At 40.2% G+C, this 18,756-nt stretch overlaps 1 protein-coding gene across 4 annotated transcripts in view; it reads left to right on the forward strand.

The window, feature by feature from the left end:
* Positions 1-1,188: 1,188 nt before the first annotated feature.
* The window catches only part of uso1 (USO1 vesicle transport factor), an 80,212-nt gene continuing 62,644 nt past the window's right edge, over positions 1,189-18,756 (forward strand). For 2 of the 4 annotated variants that reach the window (XM_068046956.1, XM_068046966.1), the window contains exons 1-5: positions 1,189-1,322; positions 8,263-8,349; positions 9,469-9,533; positions 15,182-15,261; positions 18,164-18,178. In XM_068046956.1, the coding sequence (XP_067903057.1) occupies positions 1,257-1,322; positions 8,263-8,349; positions 9,469-9,533; positions 15,182-15,261; positions 18,164-18,178 (313 nt within the window). In that variant the 5' untranslated portion in view covers positions 1,189-1,256. The remainder of the gene's footprint in view (positions 1,323-8,262; positions 8,350-9,468; positions 9,534-15,181; positions 15,262-18,163; positions 18,179-18,756) is intronic. The other 2 variants (XM_068046964.1, XM_068046967.1) reach the window with 1 other exon arrangement.

An 18,756-nucleotide genomic window follows, 5' to 3' on the forward strand; every position in this document is an offset into this window, starting at 1 on the left:
ACTGCATAAACGCCGTCCCTATAAATGAAGCAATACTGCATTAATGCCGTCCCCATAAATGAAGCAATACTGCATTAACGCCGTCCCTATAAATGAAGCAATACTGCATAAACGCCGTCCCTATAAATGAAGCAATACTGCATTAACGCCGTCCCTATAAATGAAGCAATACTGCATTAACGCCGTCCCCATAAATGAAGCAATACTGCATAAACGCCGTCCCTATAAATGAAGCAATACTGCATTAACGCCGTCCCTATAAATGAAGCAATACTGCATTAACGCCGTCCCTATAAATGAAGCAATACTGCATTAACGCCGTCCCCATAAATGAAGCAATACTGCATTAACGCCGTCCCTATAAATGAAGCAATACTGCATTAACGCCATCCCTATAAATGAAGCAATACTGCATTAACGCCGTCCCCATAAATGAAGCAATACTGCATTGACGCCGTCCCTATAAATGAAGCAATACTGCATTAACGCCATCCCTATAAATGAAGCAATACTGCATTAACGCCGTCCCTATAAATGAAGCAATACTGCATTAACGCCGTCCCTATAAATGAAGCAATACTGCATTAACGCCGTCCCTATAAATGAAGCAATACTGCATTAACGCCGTCCCCATAAATGAAGCAATACTGCATTAACGCCATCCCTATAAATGAAGCAATACTGCATTAACGCCGTCCCCATAAATGAAGCAATACTGCATTAACGCCATCCCTATAAATGAAGCAATACTGCATTAACGCCGTCCCTATAAATGAAGCAATACTGCATTAACGCCATCCCTATAAATGAAGCAATACTGCATTAACGCCATCCCTATAAATGAAGCAATACTGCATTAACGCCGTCCCCATAAATGAAGCAATACTGCATTAACGCCATCCCTATAAATGAAGCAATACTGCATTAACGCCGTCCCTATAAATGAAGCAATACTGCATTAACGCCATCCCTATAAATGAAGCAATACTGCATTAACGCCGTCCCTATAAATGAAGCAATACTGCATTAACGCCGTCCCTATAAATGAAGCAATACTGCATTAACGCCTTCCCTTTAAACGAAGTTGCATTGTCTCTTTAAGCAGCTGACGCGGCTGCTGAGTGGTCACGTATGTTGCCACGTCGACGCGCCGGCGCAGTGAGGGGGGTTTGCAATGCTGGCGCTCCAGCTGCCGCTTTGCGCAGGCGCAGGTGCCGGTAGCCGGCGCTGGCTCGGGCGGTGACCGTTGGGTGAACATGAACTTCCTTCGCGGGGTGATGGGCGGCCAGAGCGCCGGGCCGCAGCCCAGCGGCGCCGAGACGGTGAGTGCCACCGAGCAAACCTCACTCACTGATTGACTGACTGACTGCTCGGCCCTGGGCTGTGCCGCGCCGCCCCGCCCAGCCCAAGGGTGACGAACTGGGGCCTGAGGCCTCGGCGTGGATTTGTTGGATAGGCCGCTGTGAGGGGGACCGAATTTACCGGGCCAGGGTGGGTCTGGGGGTCCGAGTCCAGGCCCAGACTCTGTCTGGAATCCTTGGATTACTGGTCACTTCCACTCCCGGCCCCACTGGGGAGACAGGCGATGAGAATTAAAGTACGGGGAGGCCATTCGGTCCATTGTGCCTGTGCTGGCTCACCAGTCCCACTCCCTTGATGTTTCCCTGTAGATCTATAAATTTTCCTATAAGTATTTATCCAATTCCCTTTTGAATGTTGCTACTGAATCTGCTCCCATTGCCTTTTCAGGCAGCGCATTCCAGATCACAATAATTTGCTGTATCCAAACAAATTCTTCTCATCTTCCCCTCTGATTCTTTTGTTACTACCTTAAATCTCTGTCCTCTGCCACCTGTGTCTCAGCAGGTAGTACTATCACCTCGGAGTCAGGAGGTTGTGAGTTCAAGTCCCACTCCAGAGACTTGAGTATAAAAACCAAAGCTGGCGTTCTCGTGCAGTACTGAGGGAGTGTGGCACTGTCTGAATTGTTAAACCGAGCAGATGAGCTGAGGTAGATGCGTGGATGGGTAATATTATGGAGGTGGAAGTATTTTATGAAGGAATAGTTATGGAGGTGAACGCTTAGCTCGGGGTGAAATTATTATAACTTGTCAACTCTTTTCTACATGTCAATATTAAGTTTTTTTTTAAGCACTTTTTCTCTTTTTTGTCTGACCTATATTTGACATCTTAGCTGATCAGGTGCCAGCTTTCTGTGTTGTTCCTCTTTGACCAAACTCATCAGTGCTCATGGTTTCCCACTGATAAACCTGCTCCCCTCTGCCTGTCTCCCTCATTGGGTGTCTTGCTTGAACTGATCTTTGTGATCTGACAGATTGTCTTGCTTTCCTCCCATGGGGTTTCCTGTCGAGATGAGTCCCTATCCCACATTGAGCCACGTCCCTGAGTGGCCTTTTCTTCCTCCCTCTGATCCATTAAGATCTAAATATCATTGTCTCAAATCCTTTCACACCCTGAGACCCTCCCTGAATAGCCCAGTAAATCCCTTCCCATGCGCCCAAAATGCATGGACTCCTTCCACCTGCCCAGCCATCCCACCCTATCCCGCATAATCGTAACCCCTGATTGCCGTACTATCAGGCTTCAGCACTCGCCACTTCAGCTCTACCTAAGGCTGGGATCTGCACTACTGCCAAACCTCAGAAATCTTCCCCAGTTCTCACTACTGCCTTGCATCTCTTGCCTATCTTTCAGTCTTGAACATCTTGGCTGCCATATTACCACTTATCCTGTGTTGAAAGAGTTTGGCTTAAATATTTAGGTTAAAGGAACATTTAATAAAGATGGTTACTCACTTGCAGTTTCCATGCAGATTTGCACAATTTGAGCCCAGAAATACTATCTCAATACTCTGAAATCAAAAGCAATGTCACTTTAACAGTCACCATAAACCAGTGACTTCTATATTCTGCATTACATTATACCAAATGCTGTGGCCTCCAAATCACTAAGCAACACCTCCTAACATTATCTGAATTGCCACAAAGAGCCACAGTAGATCTACTGTATGTATTTCTCTCTCTCTATTCTGGTGTCAAGTTGGCTATGAATTATCAGATGGGTCAGGCCTTTTTCTGCAGAGGAAGTATGAGTAAGTAATGTCATGATCATAAATTGAACATTGGGCATATGAGGTAAAAAATTGAAAAAGCTGGAAATCCACAGCTGCTTAGTCAACACCGTGAAAGAGGCTAATGTTTAGGTGAGATTGATCTTTCTCCAGTTTGGTTGATGAAATGACAGTTTATGCATAACCTAAAACTCTGATTTGGCAGAGTTTGTTTAATTTGCCATGGTTTCATACTACTTGCTTGTTACAGCACTCACTCAGGCAAGAGAACCGTTTCTATTCTCACTGCCGAGGGAATACTGCCTGGGGGTGGTTTAAATAAATTGTCAGAAGAAGAATTTGAAAATTTGTAGATTCCTTCCATCTGCTATGTTTTCATCCTTATATTTTTAGGTATCCATAGACCATATGTCATTTTCTGATTGAGGGGGCAGGCAAGTGATCTGCTTTGCTATTGGCACTGAGTCAGCAACTGCAAAATTCACAGAATCAATGCAAGTGGATTCAGTTTTAAGTCTTTGGAGAAGTGCTTGAAACTTCCTTTACCTAATACGATGGTAAAGGTACAAAATCTACACATGGCAAGATCTGATGAGCTTTATCATTCCATTTTATTAATATCAGGAGAATGAAAGTCTACAATGTAATACTTAAAACAGCAAATGTGTGGGTTGATTCTGAGATCTGAATGTTTCCTTGAATTTTATAAATCTGTTTCTTCACACAAATCATTTACAGGATCACTCAACCTGATGTTTGTTTCTTAATTCCTAAATAAAGTTTGTTTAATGTTCAGATACAAATGAAAAACTCAAATCTGTAGCACTCCATCAAATATATTTAATATGGATATTCATTGACAGAAAACCCAAGGACCCATAGAAGCAGCAAAATGGAATATATATGATGAAAGCAGACACCAAAATAAGGGTACATAGAAAAAGCTGTCGCAAACCGTGAATTGATTTCCACTTAACTATTGACTGAAGTGTAGTCTGTAAAGACTCTGTTGAACAAAGTTTGTACAATATCATCAACAGTAAGAATTCTCAAGATTTGTAGCTGAGTTTTACAGTTCCACATTGATCTTCCAAAAATAATTATTTTGAAGTGTCATTGTTCAGGTTGTTTGTTTTGTTGTAATGAGACTGCAGGTGTTGGTGTGGTGTTTCATTGGTCAAATTCCTGAAATGGTAATTAATTTTGGTAGAATCATGTCAAGGTGAATTTACCACAGTCTTCGACTTCACTGAGTTTTGAGACTAACTCAACATATTTAATAGTTATTACTTTTTAAGGATACTATTCAACAGTGTGTTCCTTTCATTTTACACTTCCTTCAGTTTTTAATGGGAATTAATCAAGCCGTACAATTGTTTACTGATGAGCAATATTTTCTTCTTTAATTGTTCTGTGGAAAATCAGATGATCACAAATTCTCCTCTGAGCTCTGCTCAAGGGTGATTTCCTAATCAAGTTTTGTTCTGCACTTGGATTAGTCCCCTCGGGCTGGCCACTGCTCGTTTCTAATCAGTGGACATGAGCAATGATTGCCATATGAGGATCCCTAAACCAAGGTGCTAAAAGGGGAGGTGTGGAAGAAATAATTTCACCCTTGGTTACAAAATTCAAGAGAAGTTTTGAAGGAGCAGGAATTCTGTGCCGCGCATACTTGATTGTTTTCAAGTACATTTGTTAAGTGTTCCACAGTTATATAAATTAGAAACATAAATATTGCATATTGCTAGAGTTCTAAGATTTCAATTTTTAACAAACCTCCAAAAATTCCCAGGAATATTTTTATTTCATACCCCTCCATAGAACAAAATAAGTCGTATACAGAGGTAAAACAATTGACACTGACATGAAGGGCCGAATGGTCTGCTTCTTTGCTATGAGAGTCTAATTGTAAGCCTTATTTCCAATAGCTGTCAGCTTGACTCAGTTGGTGGTACTCTTGCCTCTGAGTCAATTCAAGCCCTACTCTAGGAGACTGACTCTCAGTATGGTGAGATCAGGATGGTGGCTGAAAATTGTTCAATAAATACTTTGAGCCTCTTCAAAGGCCCCTTTTTTATATTCATTGCTCTTTGGTGTGTGTTTATTGTTCTTGGTCGCTTCTGTCCCACCTTTTCTCACAGTATTAACATACTGAGTAATGGTTTATTCTGCAAAGTTGAAATATCAGGGTATTGGAATCAAATGCAGCACAGAGATTTGCATGTGTACAAGCCATGCCCAAAGCAAGTGCTGGGCACAAGCTTGCTTTTAGTTAAGACTGAAAATATATGTGGATTTCCTATCCAGTCAGAAGATGCAACTTTCTTTTAAAGGAAAGAGCATTCCAGTGCAGTGTATTCTGCTGCTGCCGAATTGTGTATAACTGTGTCCGTAAAAGCCATTTCATTTTGGGCAGATCCTTGGGTCAATTAGAGGTCAAACTGGCTATAACACATAATGTGCTTGAAGATAATTGAAGCTGTTTTCTATTGGTTAGGAACATTTTCCAAAGATGAAAAATAATTTTTTTAAATTAGTGACACAAATGTGCATGTTTGACTGCAGCATGGTGTGGTATGAGGACCATATTTAAAAACGTTTACGTGGATTATTCAAGATAAAGGCAAAAAAAAACTGATTCTGACGTGTTTCTTCGCTATATAAACTGAGACATCAACTTTGAGAAGTATGCATTTGAATCATCAAAACTGAATATTAATATGCAATGCAATGTTGAATTCAGCAGAGTTGTGATGTAATTCTACATTACTTCAAATTAAGCACATTTACTGTATTTCTGGAGTTCAATTATGTTTGTGGTGAAATGCTGTAATGAGTAAATTCACCATTTCCTTGTCCTTGACTGCATAGGAATAATGTAATAAAATAGTTACTGTGCAACAAACTCTGTGTTCAACAACAGAAATTGTATTTATAAAATGTCCCAATCGTTTTACAGGAGTGTTATTAAACAAAATATGACGGCAAGCCACAGGAGATATTAGGACAGATGCCCAAAAACTTGGTCAAAGAGATAGATTTTAAGGAGTGTCTTAAAGGAGAAAAGTGAGGCGGAGAGGTTTAGGGAGGGTGTTCCAGAGCTTAGGGCCTAGGCAATGGAGGCATGGCCATCAGTGGTGGAGCAAAATTAAAATTGGGGATGATCGAAGCCAGAATTAGAGGAGCGCAAGTATCTGAGGGTTTGGGGCTGGAGCGATGGGGAGGGGCGAGGCCATGGAGGGATTTGAAAATAAGGATGAGAATTTTAAAATCGACCTGTTGCTTGACCAGGAGCCAATGTAGGTCAGCAAGCACAGGGATAAAAAGGGAATGGGACTTAGTGCGAGTTAAGACACGGGCAGCTGTGTTTTGGATGACCTCAAGTTTATGGAGAGTAACGTAGGAGACCAGCCTAGAGTGTGTTGGGCTAGTCAAATTTAGAGGTAACAAAGGCACGAGTGAGGGTTTCAGTAGCAGATGACCGGAGACAGGGCAATGTAATGGAGGTGGAAGTAGGCGGTCTTACTGATGGCATGAATATGAGGTTGGAAACTCATCTCTGGGTCAAATGTGACACAAAGGTTGCAAACAGATTGGTTTAATCTCAGACTGTTACCAGGAGAGAGATGGCGTCAGTAGCTAGGGAACTGAGTTTGGAGCCGGGACTGTAAACAATAACTTCAGTCTTCCCAAATATTTAATTGAAGAAAAGTTCTGCTGATGCAGAACTGTCTGTCGGATAAGCAGTCTGATCATTTAGAAACAGTGGAGGAGTCGAGAGAGGTGGTGGTGAGGTACAGCTGAATGGCGTCAGCATACATGTGAAAGCTAACACTCTGATTTTGGATGATGCCACTGAGGGGCAGCATGTCGATGCAAAATCAGAGGGGGGCCAAGGATAGATCCTTGGGGGCACCAGAGATAATGGTGCGGGAGCAGGAAGAGAAGCCATTGCAAGTGATTCTCTGGCTACGATTAGGTAAGAATGGAGCCAGGTGAGAACAGTCCCACCAAGCTGGATGACAGTGGAGAGGCATTGAAGGAGGATGGTGTGGTCAACCATGTCGAAGGCTACAGACAGGTCCGGAAGGACAAGGAGGGAAAGCTTACCTTTATCACAGTCACAGAGAATGTCATTTGTGACTTTGAGAGCTGTTCAGTGCTGTGGAAGTGCCGGAAACCTGATTTGGAGGGACTCAAACATGGAGTTGTGGGAGAGATGGGAACGGATTTGGAAGGTGACAACATGTTGAAGGACTCGAGATATATTCTGTGGATAGATCTGGAATTTAATATCAATACTCTTGAACCATTGCAGGAGACAAGAAGCTGCTCAAACCCTTCCCTTCCTCTTCAGGATCCAAGTTCACGAATGTTGAGGTTTATCACATTCTGGCTGTGTAGGTATCAACTGAATGTGGATACCAAAGCAGAGCTGCTACTATTCCAGAACAAATACCACTTTTCTCTTGAACGTTGTCATCATTTGTGTAGGGGAGACTTGCAAGGAAGTTCCAGTCTTTTTCTTGAAGGCTGTCAGGGAAGTGAATGTCGTTGTGGCTTGTAATATGTTCCTGTAGTGTTCAACAGTGAAGCCTTAATCTAGAAGGTGATGGTGCTTTTTGATGCCCATCATAGAAGATTTGCCTTGTCTGCAAAATTTGAGTAGTTTTGTATGATTGTCTCCTCTTTTGTGGCCAGTGGTAGAGGCAATTTTCTTTGCATCTCATAGATTAGTGCAGCACAGAAGGAGGCCATTTGACCCATCATGTCTGCGCCGGCGCTTTTGAAGAGCAATCCAGCTTGTACCACTTCCTCCTCCTTTTTCCCCCTATCCCTGTAATTTTTTTCTTCTTGCAATGCTTCCTTGGAACCCCTTGCCTTTCCATCTCAGTAGGAGCTAAACTGATGCAGGTCGAATATTTGAGCCTAATTTCGGCACCTCATCTGAGTTTAAAGCCGAATTCATGAAGCTTAATAATTTGTAATGTTTGATCAGCATACTGGATTGTATTTGTTGGCTAATGGTGAAGTCATTGAAAGCTAATCTTAACTGAATTCTAGCAGAGGCTTTCAATCCTTGAATAGCATTTAGCAGTTAAACTAAAATATTTTTGTAATCTTGACTATGTTCAGCAATCAAAGTGTTATCCTTTCATTTCCTGGAACAGGTTCAGAAGTTATGTGACCGAGTTGCCTCTTCAACACTATTGGATGACCGCAGAGATGCTGTCCGTGCACTCAAAGCGCTATCTAAGGTATGTCCTTAATTTTCTCAATTTTGCAGCTATAGGGGCTTGTTTGTGTGAAACGTTTTCAGTTTTTTTTTAAAGCATGGTTTTGTGGCCAACTGGTTAACTGCTGGCTTCCAGCAGGAAGTGATTTCACAGTCTGCCATTTGAACTAATACACCTCCCCTAGTTGCGACATATTGATTTTGATCCACATTGAATAAAACACATCAATAAAGAAGCAAGGTGTTCAAGGTAATGTTGGTGGAGGTGGGGGAAGGGGGAAACGAGGAGCAATCATGGAGTGACATCGATGTAAACTTCTACAACACAGATATGGGCCATTTGGTTCAACAGTTCTATGCATATATTTATGCTCTGCATAACCCTCCTACCACCCCCTTCATCTCACCCGATCAACATATCCTTCTATTCCTTTCTCCCTCGTGTGTTTATCTTCCTCATAAATAGCATCCATGCTATTTGGCCAAACTAATCTATGCGGTAGTGAGTTCCACATTCTCAGCGCTCTCTGGGTAAAGAAGTTTCTCCTGAATTCCCTTTAGGATTTTTTAGTGACTATCTTCAACATATGACCCCCAGTTTTGGACTGCCACACAAGTGGAGACGTATTCTCTACATCTACTCTATCAAGCCAGTTTATAATTTTAATGACTCCTAGTCACCCCTCTGTCATCTCTTTTCTAAAGAAAAGAGCCCCAGCCTGTTTAATCTTTCCTGATAGTTGTATCCCCTCAGTTTTGGTCTTTGTAAATCTTTTTTGTACTTCTTTTTGTCGTGGAGGAACCAGAACTATGCATGGTACTAGAGTGTGGTTTAATCAAGGTTTTATATAAGCTTAACATTTTTTGAATTCTATTCCTCTGTAGATGAGCTCCAGTGCTTTGTTTGCACCAATAATGGCTTTAACATGTTGCTACTTGTAATGATATTTGGGTCTGTGCACCTAGATCTCTTTGTGCCTCTATCTTGTTTAGACTCTTGTTTACAAGGAATAGATGGTCTCCTTATTCCTCCTAGTCATTAAAGAAAAATCCGCAGACCAATACTCTACTGTCCGGAGCAGAATATGATGAGTGTTTTTTTTAGCCATCAAAAATGCTTGTTAAAATTTTTTTTGTTTAGAAATATCGCCTTGAAGTGGGCAGTCAGGCCATGGAACACATTGTTAATGTGCTGCAAACGGATCGGTAAGTGTCTGTTCCTGTGTATTAAGAAAACACTTGAAATTGTGTGAAACTTGTTTCATGCAGCAAGTATATGCACGAATGGTGTGTCTAGAAATTGTGCCTTTCTTAATAACGAGGGCAAAAGAAATAGTGTCCTTTGAAGGACAATGCTGTATGTATTTGAGACAATTAATTTAGCATTTATCAATGTTAGGTTGTGTGCAAGGATGTGAATAAGATCATTGTTATAGAGACAATCCCAGTGATACCTTGACGAACAGTCTCTATTCTGGCACAATTGAGTACTAGGATTGTAATTAGAACGTGGGATTTGTTTCTATTCTGAAGCCCACATAAGTGCATATTGGTTAAATGCACTCCTTTCACAATTTTGTCAACAATATTGGTAAATGTTTTAGTTAAAGGCTCACTGGTTCAACATGCATCCTGGTTAAGTGTATAGAATTCGGCAGCTTTTGATGAATTCCCTTCAGCTCTGTACCCAGATTCCGTGGTTATCAGCATATTGTTCCCTGAGGACCATATCTTTCACACTTAATGCAAATGCGCAGTTAGTCTCTGTAGCTATGTGATGCGTTAATGAGCCTGAGCAGCAGTGTACAGTAAGTTAAGCACAAGCATTGTTTAGACAAATTTTACCTTTGGTGATAATAGGCATCCTAATATTGGGCCAGTAGCCATCAAAAAATGAAAATGTATGTCTTGAAGCACCGTGGGTCTAAACGGAGGAAATGTTGATATCTTGGAGGGAATAGTATTTATATGAACTATAGTTTTTATTTGTTTATATTTTTGAAAAATTTAACCAGCTCATAATATAACAATGGAGAAAAATATTCATATTTAGAAGTTAACAAAGTATATTTATCCAAATTCATCCAACTTGTAAATTAGAACTGGAGAACTGCTGAGGGCTATTCTTACGCTTCTGAACAATTGCTTGAGACATTGCTGCACAAAATTGCAGATCATGTTCAATTCAGGAGTGTGTGGGAAGGATGCTGCCTCTTCTAACTCCAGTCACTAACTAGTCAGATTTTACAGCCGAGTTGTGGTTGGTCTTTTCATGAAAAATGCTTGCTGAGTATTTCCAGCGTTTTCTGTTTTTATTTTACTATTATGCATTGACTTGTCTCCGTACCTGTCTGGATTCTAAAGCATGAGATCTGTCAAGGCATAAACAGTTCTCCTATCAGTGCTGTAGTGATCTATCCCAGAGCTGTTGCTGTCTGGTTTGATACTTTATCCCATGTTGATTTTGAACTTGGCATAACATTCAGAACTCTTATCAAGGCACTTTTATAAGTGTTTTGTGGCCACGGCAGCAATATGCAGGAGCAAACCGAGACAAGCTCTGTACATTGTGGATAGTCATAGTTACTGTAAAAAATCTAAAGGATGTTGGAAGCAGCTGGGAATGTTCAGGCCTTGATATACAATATGGCTGTCAAATTAATCCAAGTACATTGCCTTCACTTCTACCCTGGCAACTGTAGAGTGCTCAGAAGTTTTGGAATTTATGCTGGAGCAAAATGAAATGAAAGTGTAGTCACTAACTTTATCCCGACTAATTGACAGTCTAAAAGTCTAAAGTACCTGATGTTATCTTATAGTTGTACTGCAAAGCTGTCCACATTATACTGTTTGACAAAAATAGTTATATAGTGTAATAAATTAAAATGGGATTGGATGCATTTTTCCTCTTTTTGAGAGCAGAATTGGAGAAACTTTAATGTTCTAAACTCCATCCCCAAGTGAACATTTCTCAGTGTAAAAATATCCTTCTGAGGCGAGGGTTCTGATTTTAAAAAGCCCAAAGGTTAACTGCAGTCCTTGTGACCTCTTGCTGCAGTCATTGAGCCCAGTCTTGTTTCGCACTTCTCAGTCTGTTATTGTACTGATTTTGATTCTCACTATGTTCACCTTGCTACTGGCAATCCTACCTTTGTCTCAGTGAGTGAGTACATTCCCGTGTGTAGCCATTCTCTTGTTCATTCATCTCGTGGTGAAATTAGTAGTGGCATTTCTATTTCATTGACCAATCGCATGGCCTGATTGGCCAATAGATATGCCCCTAAAATTCTATGCTGGTTTATTTGAATACAATCGCTGTTGAGTATAATACATAGAGCTGGGAGACCATCTCTGAATGGGGAGATTAGTTGGAGATATGATCCAAGCTGTACTTCAGCCACAAGTATTATAGTTTGGAATTTTTCCAATGTCATTTCATGCAGATAACTTGGCTACAGCTTCTGTAAACAGACTACATTTCATAAACTGAAACCAGTGTCTTTTATCCTACTCAACACACTGAGTTAACTTAGCTAAAGTTTAACAATGAACTCTGACCAAAAATTTCTTAGAGGCATTTAAGGCCCAGCATATCTTCTGTTAGTCTAAAAGGTAGAAAATAGCAACACTAGATTGTTTTGTACAAGCCAAACAACTAATTAGATTTATTTCACAGAAGCAAAAACTATTAACATCTAGTGTACTGTTGAATAAGTATATCACCTTTGAATGTAGTCCACAAGGGATTAATTTGTGCTTTTTAAACCATCTGTTTCTCATGGATGCAGTCAAACAGCACATTCCTGTGATTTTGACTGGGGCAATGTTTTAAGATAAAGCAAATCAGCCTGTTCTAATTGCTTGATAAACAGAATGCAGATCCAAGTTCTTTCAGATGTAACTCATGAAAGATAATCAGACCCAAATGCTCGCAGAGTTTGCAAGTTAATGGAAACTGATCACTGATAGAAATGGGGACCATGAAAAGATTATCTTTTGAAAATACTTTATTGGCACCGCAAAATAGCTTTGTACATTGCACAGCAAACAAAATGTTCAAACAGTCTTAACACTTGAGTAAAGAATGGGATGAAATGGTTTGCAATTTGTCTCATCCTTGTGATGACCCCACATTTGCATTCGATGATTGTAATGCACTCCAGCAGTTGTAACACTAGCCTGCCAATTGCTGTATTTGTTTGCATATTGATCACTTTTCCTCCATCTGATCAAAGAGCACCCTTTATCTTGGTTACTTTGTGAACTAACAACCCTGCAAGCTTTCACACATTTTAAATCCATTAAAGGAGCATTTTCCATTTCAATCTTAGTTATTTTTGCTATTTAAATAAAAAATATGAAACTGAAACTGAAGACCTGGGCACAAATGGCTCCCAGCACAACGTAAAGTTTTCCTTACTGCTGGACTACTGCTTTAGTTAATTGTTTGAATCAGGAGGCTAAATGGAATATTTTAGATCCTGTTGCTACTGGGAGCCCAAAGTTGAGATAGGGCTGTGAGGAGTCAATTCTCCAGTTTGACACATGGGTAGAGAAAGTGCCTGATACAGAGCAACAAGGGACATAGTTTTATTTCCTTCCATCCATCTTGAAAGGAACTTCGAAAGTTCACTAGATACTGTTTCTGTTGAGACTTGCAGAGTTAACCAACCTTAAGACTACTTGTGGAAAATTAGTTAAACAAGCATGAACTACTGTATCCAATGCTGCAAGACATCTTAGATATGTTGGGACGAATCTTCTGTGCTCTAAATTTCAATGTTTCGAACTGCTTGCATTCATGCTTTGTTAAGGTTCCCCATGGTAGGTTGATGGAGAAAGTGAAGTCGCATGGGGTCCAGGGTGTACTAGCTAGATGGATAAAGAACTGGCTGGGCAACAGGAGACAGAGAGTAGCAGTGGAAGGGAGTTTCTCAAAATGGAGACGTGTGACCAGTGGTGTTCCACAGGGATCCGTGCTGGGACCACTGTTGTTTGTGATATACATAAATGATTTGGAGGAAAGTATAGGTGGTCTGATTAGCAAGTTTGCAGACGACACTAAGATTGGTGGAGTAGCAGATAGTGAAGGGGACTGTCAGAGAATACAGCAGAATATAGATAGATTGGAGAGTTGGGCAGAGAAATGGCAGATGGAGTTCAATCCGGGCAAATGCGAGGTGATGCATTTTGGAAGATCCAATTCAAGAGTGAACTATACAATAAATGGAAAAGTCCTGGGGAAAATTGATGTACAGAGAGATTTGGGTGTTCAGGTCCATTGTTCCCTGAAGGTGGCAACGCAGGTCAATAGAGTGGTCAAGAAGGCATACGGCATGCTTTCCTTCATCGGACGGGGTATTGAGTACAAGAGTTGGCAGGTCATGTTACAGTTGTATAGGACTTTGGTTCGCCACATTTGGAATACTGCGTGCAGTTCTGGTCGCCACATTACCAAAAGGATGTAGATGCTTTGGAGAGGGTGCAGAGGAGGTTCACCAGGATGTTGCCTGGTATGGAGGGCGCTAGCTATGAAGTGAGGTTGAGTAGATTAGGATTATTTTCATTAGAAAGACGGAGGTTGAGGGGCGACCTGATTGAGGTGTACAAAATCATGAGGTATAGACAGGGTGGATAGCAAGAAGCTTTTTCCCCCAGAGTGGGGGATTCAATTACTAGGGATCACGAGTTCAAAGTGAGAGGGGAAAAGTTTAGGGGGGATATGCGTGGAAAGTTCTTTACGCAGAGGGTGGTGGGTGCCTGGAACCCGTTGTCAGCGGAGGTGGTAGACGCGGGCACGATAGCGTCTTTTAAGATGTATCTAGACAGATACATGAATGGGCAGGAAGCAAAGAGATACAGACCCTTAGAAAATAGGCGACAGGTTTAGATAGAGGATCTGGATCGGTGCAGGCTTGGAGGGCCGAAGGGCCTGTTCCTGTGCTGTAATCTTCTTCTTTGATATTTGTTTTCCTGTTGATTATTTTTCTCTGTGTATTTATGAAGCAAGTGCTGCTGTTTCAAAGTAAGCCTGTGGAGTTGTTGGTAATAGCACCCCTCATGCAAGTCACCGCATGGAATTGTGATCCTTTTCTAGATTGAGTACTCTTGCTATAGTACCCAGGATGAAAATAGTATGAGATGCAATGTGCTGAATTTTGGAGCATGTATTATTTGGGCCAGTTCAGGCATGTTATACCTTGTACTTACCTCTCCCACCTGAATGATGCACATGGAAAGTACCAAAAAAAGCAGGCCTCGTGTTCAATTATCCCATATAAATAGTTCCTGTATTATATGTACCTGCTCAGTGATTTGTTGCAACCCTGATGTCATGGGTGGCTGCACTTGCCTCTCCTCTGGCATCTAGCTCTTGTGGCCATGTTGAGGTCAAGCCCCTGATGGGGTCTGAAGCAGAGTGGTTTTGGTGAAACTCAAACTAAATGTTGGTGTGTAAGTATTGCTTAATGGCAATGTTGATAACTTCCTCTGCACTTGAATAATGATAGGAAGTGGTTGACAGTGGTAACTGTTAGATTTTCTTTTGTGAATGGGACATACCTGGGAATTCAATCACATTGTCCAGTAGATACCTTGTCATAACTGGACATCAGTTCTTGGGTGTATTTTGGACAACTTTTTAATATACTAAATAAAAAGCAAGATTAAAAAGTACAGCAGTGTTTCCAATAATAAAAACAGAAAATGCTAGAAACGCTCAGCAGGTCTGGTAACATCTGCAGAGAAAGAGTTGATGTTTCAGGTCGACGACCCTTAGTGAGAACCGATGCTACCACTTTGGTTTTACATGTCTGGATTTGAAAGGATATTTATACCTCCTATTACCTCTCCAGCTCAGACTCTGAAATTATTGGCTATGCATTGGATACTCTTTGCAATCTGATCTCCAATGATGTAGAAGAGGAAGAACCAGGTACAGTGGAGCATTTCAATACTCAATCACTTTACAGCTAAGCATTCTGATTGTACTGTATCATTGTTTATAGCTCTTAAAATTGTCACTTAATATTCTCTTTGAATTCAATGTGTGCTATGCTTTTTAGCCAGCTTCATTATAAATGATTGAAAACAGATCATTTCCAGAGCCTTGACTGAGCTAGATCTGCCACATGAAAGGAGATTAATAAATTGTGCAATGTGATCATTGAATAACAAACTTTAGATCTGTATTACTGGATGACTGAAATCAACTTCTTCATATATGTCTGAGATTGAGCTGAAATAAAATTGTTATTTTTACCTCAAATATAACCTTATAGTAAAGCTGATAGTCGTTCCCTCATTTCTCTTGTAATATAACTAAAAATAACTTTGAGGAAAAGTGCTGGATGAAGCTGTGGTGTTTAATAACAAAGGTGATGGACATAGTGTATAAGAGAAAACTTTACAGGAAATATGACACTTGGAAGTGTGTGCAATATGTAAAACTTAATACATTGGGTAGATACATGTTGGCATTGCTCATGGTGAGTTGCTACTCCTGTGTCTACGTATAATTGTAGACATATAGAAAGTTTATGGTAGCAAAGGAGGACATTCAGCCTATCATATCTGCCAGATGAAAAAGAGCAATCCAGCCTAATCCCACTTTCCAGCTCTTGGTCTGTAGCCCTGTAGGTTTCGGCACTCCAAGTGCATATCCAAGTATTTTTTTTAAATGTCATGCAGGTTTCTGCCTTTACCATCCTTTCAGGCAGTGAGTTCCAGATCCCCACCACCCTCTGGGTGCTCCAATATGCTGAATTACTGCACCACCCGGGGGGTACAAAAGGTCAGTTTAAAAATAAAACGACTTCAAAATTATTGTAGTATGAAAAAGCTCTCAGTTTAAACCATTCCAGATCAGTATTGTATATTTGTCTACTAAGTATATGATGCACTAAGGCAGAATTCATTATGCTGCCTGCAATGACGTGAAAGATAATTTAAAAAAAAAACTAAAAATTAGTTTATTTTAGAAAAAAAGCTCTTAATTTGCGAAGACCCTTAATGAACACATTATACAATATCTAGATACAGTATTGTGCTGTGAAAGATGGAATTTGTTAAAGGCTTCAGTCCTGGTTTAACTGGCACTAAAGATTGGAGCATCTTGGGAGAGAAGCTGCAGGAGCTCGGGATCAAAGATGAGAAAGGACTGCAGGCTTCACATGGGACCACAAAAAGTGAGATGGTGGATCAGTGTTCCCATCACTAATGGGAATATGAAACTTGATGCTTAGGAAAGACTGTCCCAAGGCCAGTTCAGCAACGATTGGGTGGGTAGAGCCAAGCACTAAGTTTCAAGCCAGACCACATAGGCTGGATGAGGACTGGATAGTGTGCTACCAGAGGCCTGGACTAAGGCAGCCACAAACATGGGTCCTGAGTTTAAAAGCAGTGCATCAGGCAGCTGTTAACACAGGGTTTTTCCCATTATGAATGATAACATGCAAATATTGATGCACAATTTTTGTATTTATAAACTGACATAAAAATATGACTCGGTTGTGACACAGGAAGTAAGGAAATGATTAAGGTGGCCGACATATAAAGATTCCTAAACATAGCTCTGTTCTAGCAGTAAAATAACAGTCACTATACACAATAGTGTACTATCTGACTATCTGTAACAATACCACAGGACCTAAGCAAATGTGCAAAGACTGACCCATTTGGGGTATTTTGCTGCTGACGTCTTCCTATCTGGAAGAGATCCTATTTATCACTATCTTCTCTTTGTTCAGTTTAAACTGGTTACATATACAGTGCTATGATTTGCCTTGTTTTCATGACTTCTGTACCTTTTGCCCTGTTACTTGCTGATGTGGAACCTTGTCAAAAACTTAGAGAATCTATGTATATACTTGCCATTGTATTCTCCTGTCTGCTGTGTAATTATTGGCTTCAGAAACTCTAACAGATTTATTAAACATGGCCTATCTTTTCTGAATCCATGCTGACAATCATTGATTAAATTGGATTTTTCTAAATTTTCGCCCATGGAAGATCTCAACTTCATTGCAAGGAATTTTCTTGCAACAGCTGTTAAAGTTGTGTGTCATTAAATATCGGGTAAATTCATGATGTCAGCTTCAGTTATACAGAAGGGAGGTTGCTGCCACTGTTTGATATTGGGGTTTCTTGGTCACATGATACAGTGGCAATCCAAGATCAATGAGGATAACAATAACACCATCACCCACATAAGTTTGAGGTTGTGTTCTATAGGATTTGGGTATTTTGTTAGTTTTTTAAAAGAAAATTTAATGTTGAGCATCAGAGGATGGTCAAGTTAGATGTGCATTAAGACTTGAAATATTTTTCTCCCCTAGGGTAATCTTTGTGTCTGAAACAGCTATAAGCACAAATGGGGAAAATTTTGGAATAATGCATCCTTAAAGTAGTATTGATGCTGCCAGACCTGCTGAGTGAATCCAGCATTTCTTGTTTTTGTTTCAGATTTCCAGCATCTGCAGTATTTTGCTTTTATTCTTAAAGTAGTATTGTTTGACAATATTTCATCCTTTCCAGTCTTTCAAGTTTCTAAACTTTCAACCTCAAAGTTATGTGGGTGATGGTGTTATTGGTATCCCTCATTCCATCCTCATGGCCATGTGAATTGAGTTCCTTAGATGGACAAAATACTTGTGCTAGAATCAAGGTTGATCAGAAAAAAATTTCTCCAAGGTGCAATTTTTTTTAAAATTTGCATTATTGCATGCTTTATCTCCATATTTGTTTTGAGTGCTAGTGCTTCAGCATGTCTCTGCTTTGCATTTGTGACAATCTGTTTTGTCTCAGTTGATGTTTCTTCTTTTTCATGTATAATTCAGCAGATGAATCTGAAGGTAAAATTTCCATTACTTTTGCATGGCGCTGCTTCAAATGAGTTTGCAAATGAAAATGACATTTCGAATTTAACAATCTGCACAAGTCTTGAATGCACACTTATTGGCTGGACTAATTGCATTTGTTTTTGAAGGTGTGAGTGCATCTAATCCTAATAGAGGAGGAGGTGGCAGTTAATTACCATGAGTAAAACATTTTTAAATTGCCATGTGCATCACTGAAAATGCATGTCTTTTTCTCAAAATAATACTTCTGGTTTGAGACACTGATCAAGTAACAAATAATGTAGAAATGTCCTCTTCAGAAACAATTTAATCATTAATAACATAGAGCAAAGCTTTCAACATAAATCAAAGCAGATGTGTGTTTTGAGAATTTGGCCTTTGCTTGACTATTGGTGCATTGTGTGTGATGACTAATTGCTTTCGAACAGTGTTCTTGATTTTTGATGTATATGCATAGGCTGATAGACATTTTGTGCACAAATTGAGAGATTTGTTTTTGTATTCGAGTAATTAGAATCTGAAAATGTCCTGGCAAACCAATACTGAGAGAGAGTTTGGGGTGTTATGGATTT

The sequence above is a fragment of the Heterodontus francisci genome, chromosome 1 (assembly GCF_036365525.1).
Source record: "Heterodontus francisci isolate sHetFra1 chromosome 1, sHetFra1.hap1, whole genome shotgun sequence".
NCBI lineage: Eukaryota > Metazoa > Chordata > Chondrichthyes > Heterodontiformes > Heterodontidae > Heterodontus > Heterodontus francisci.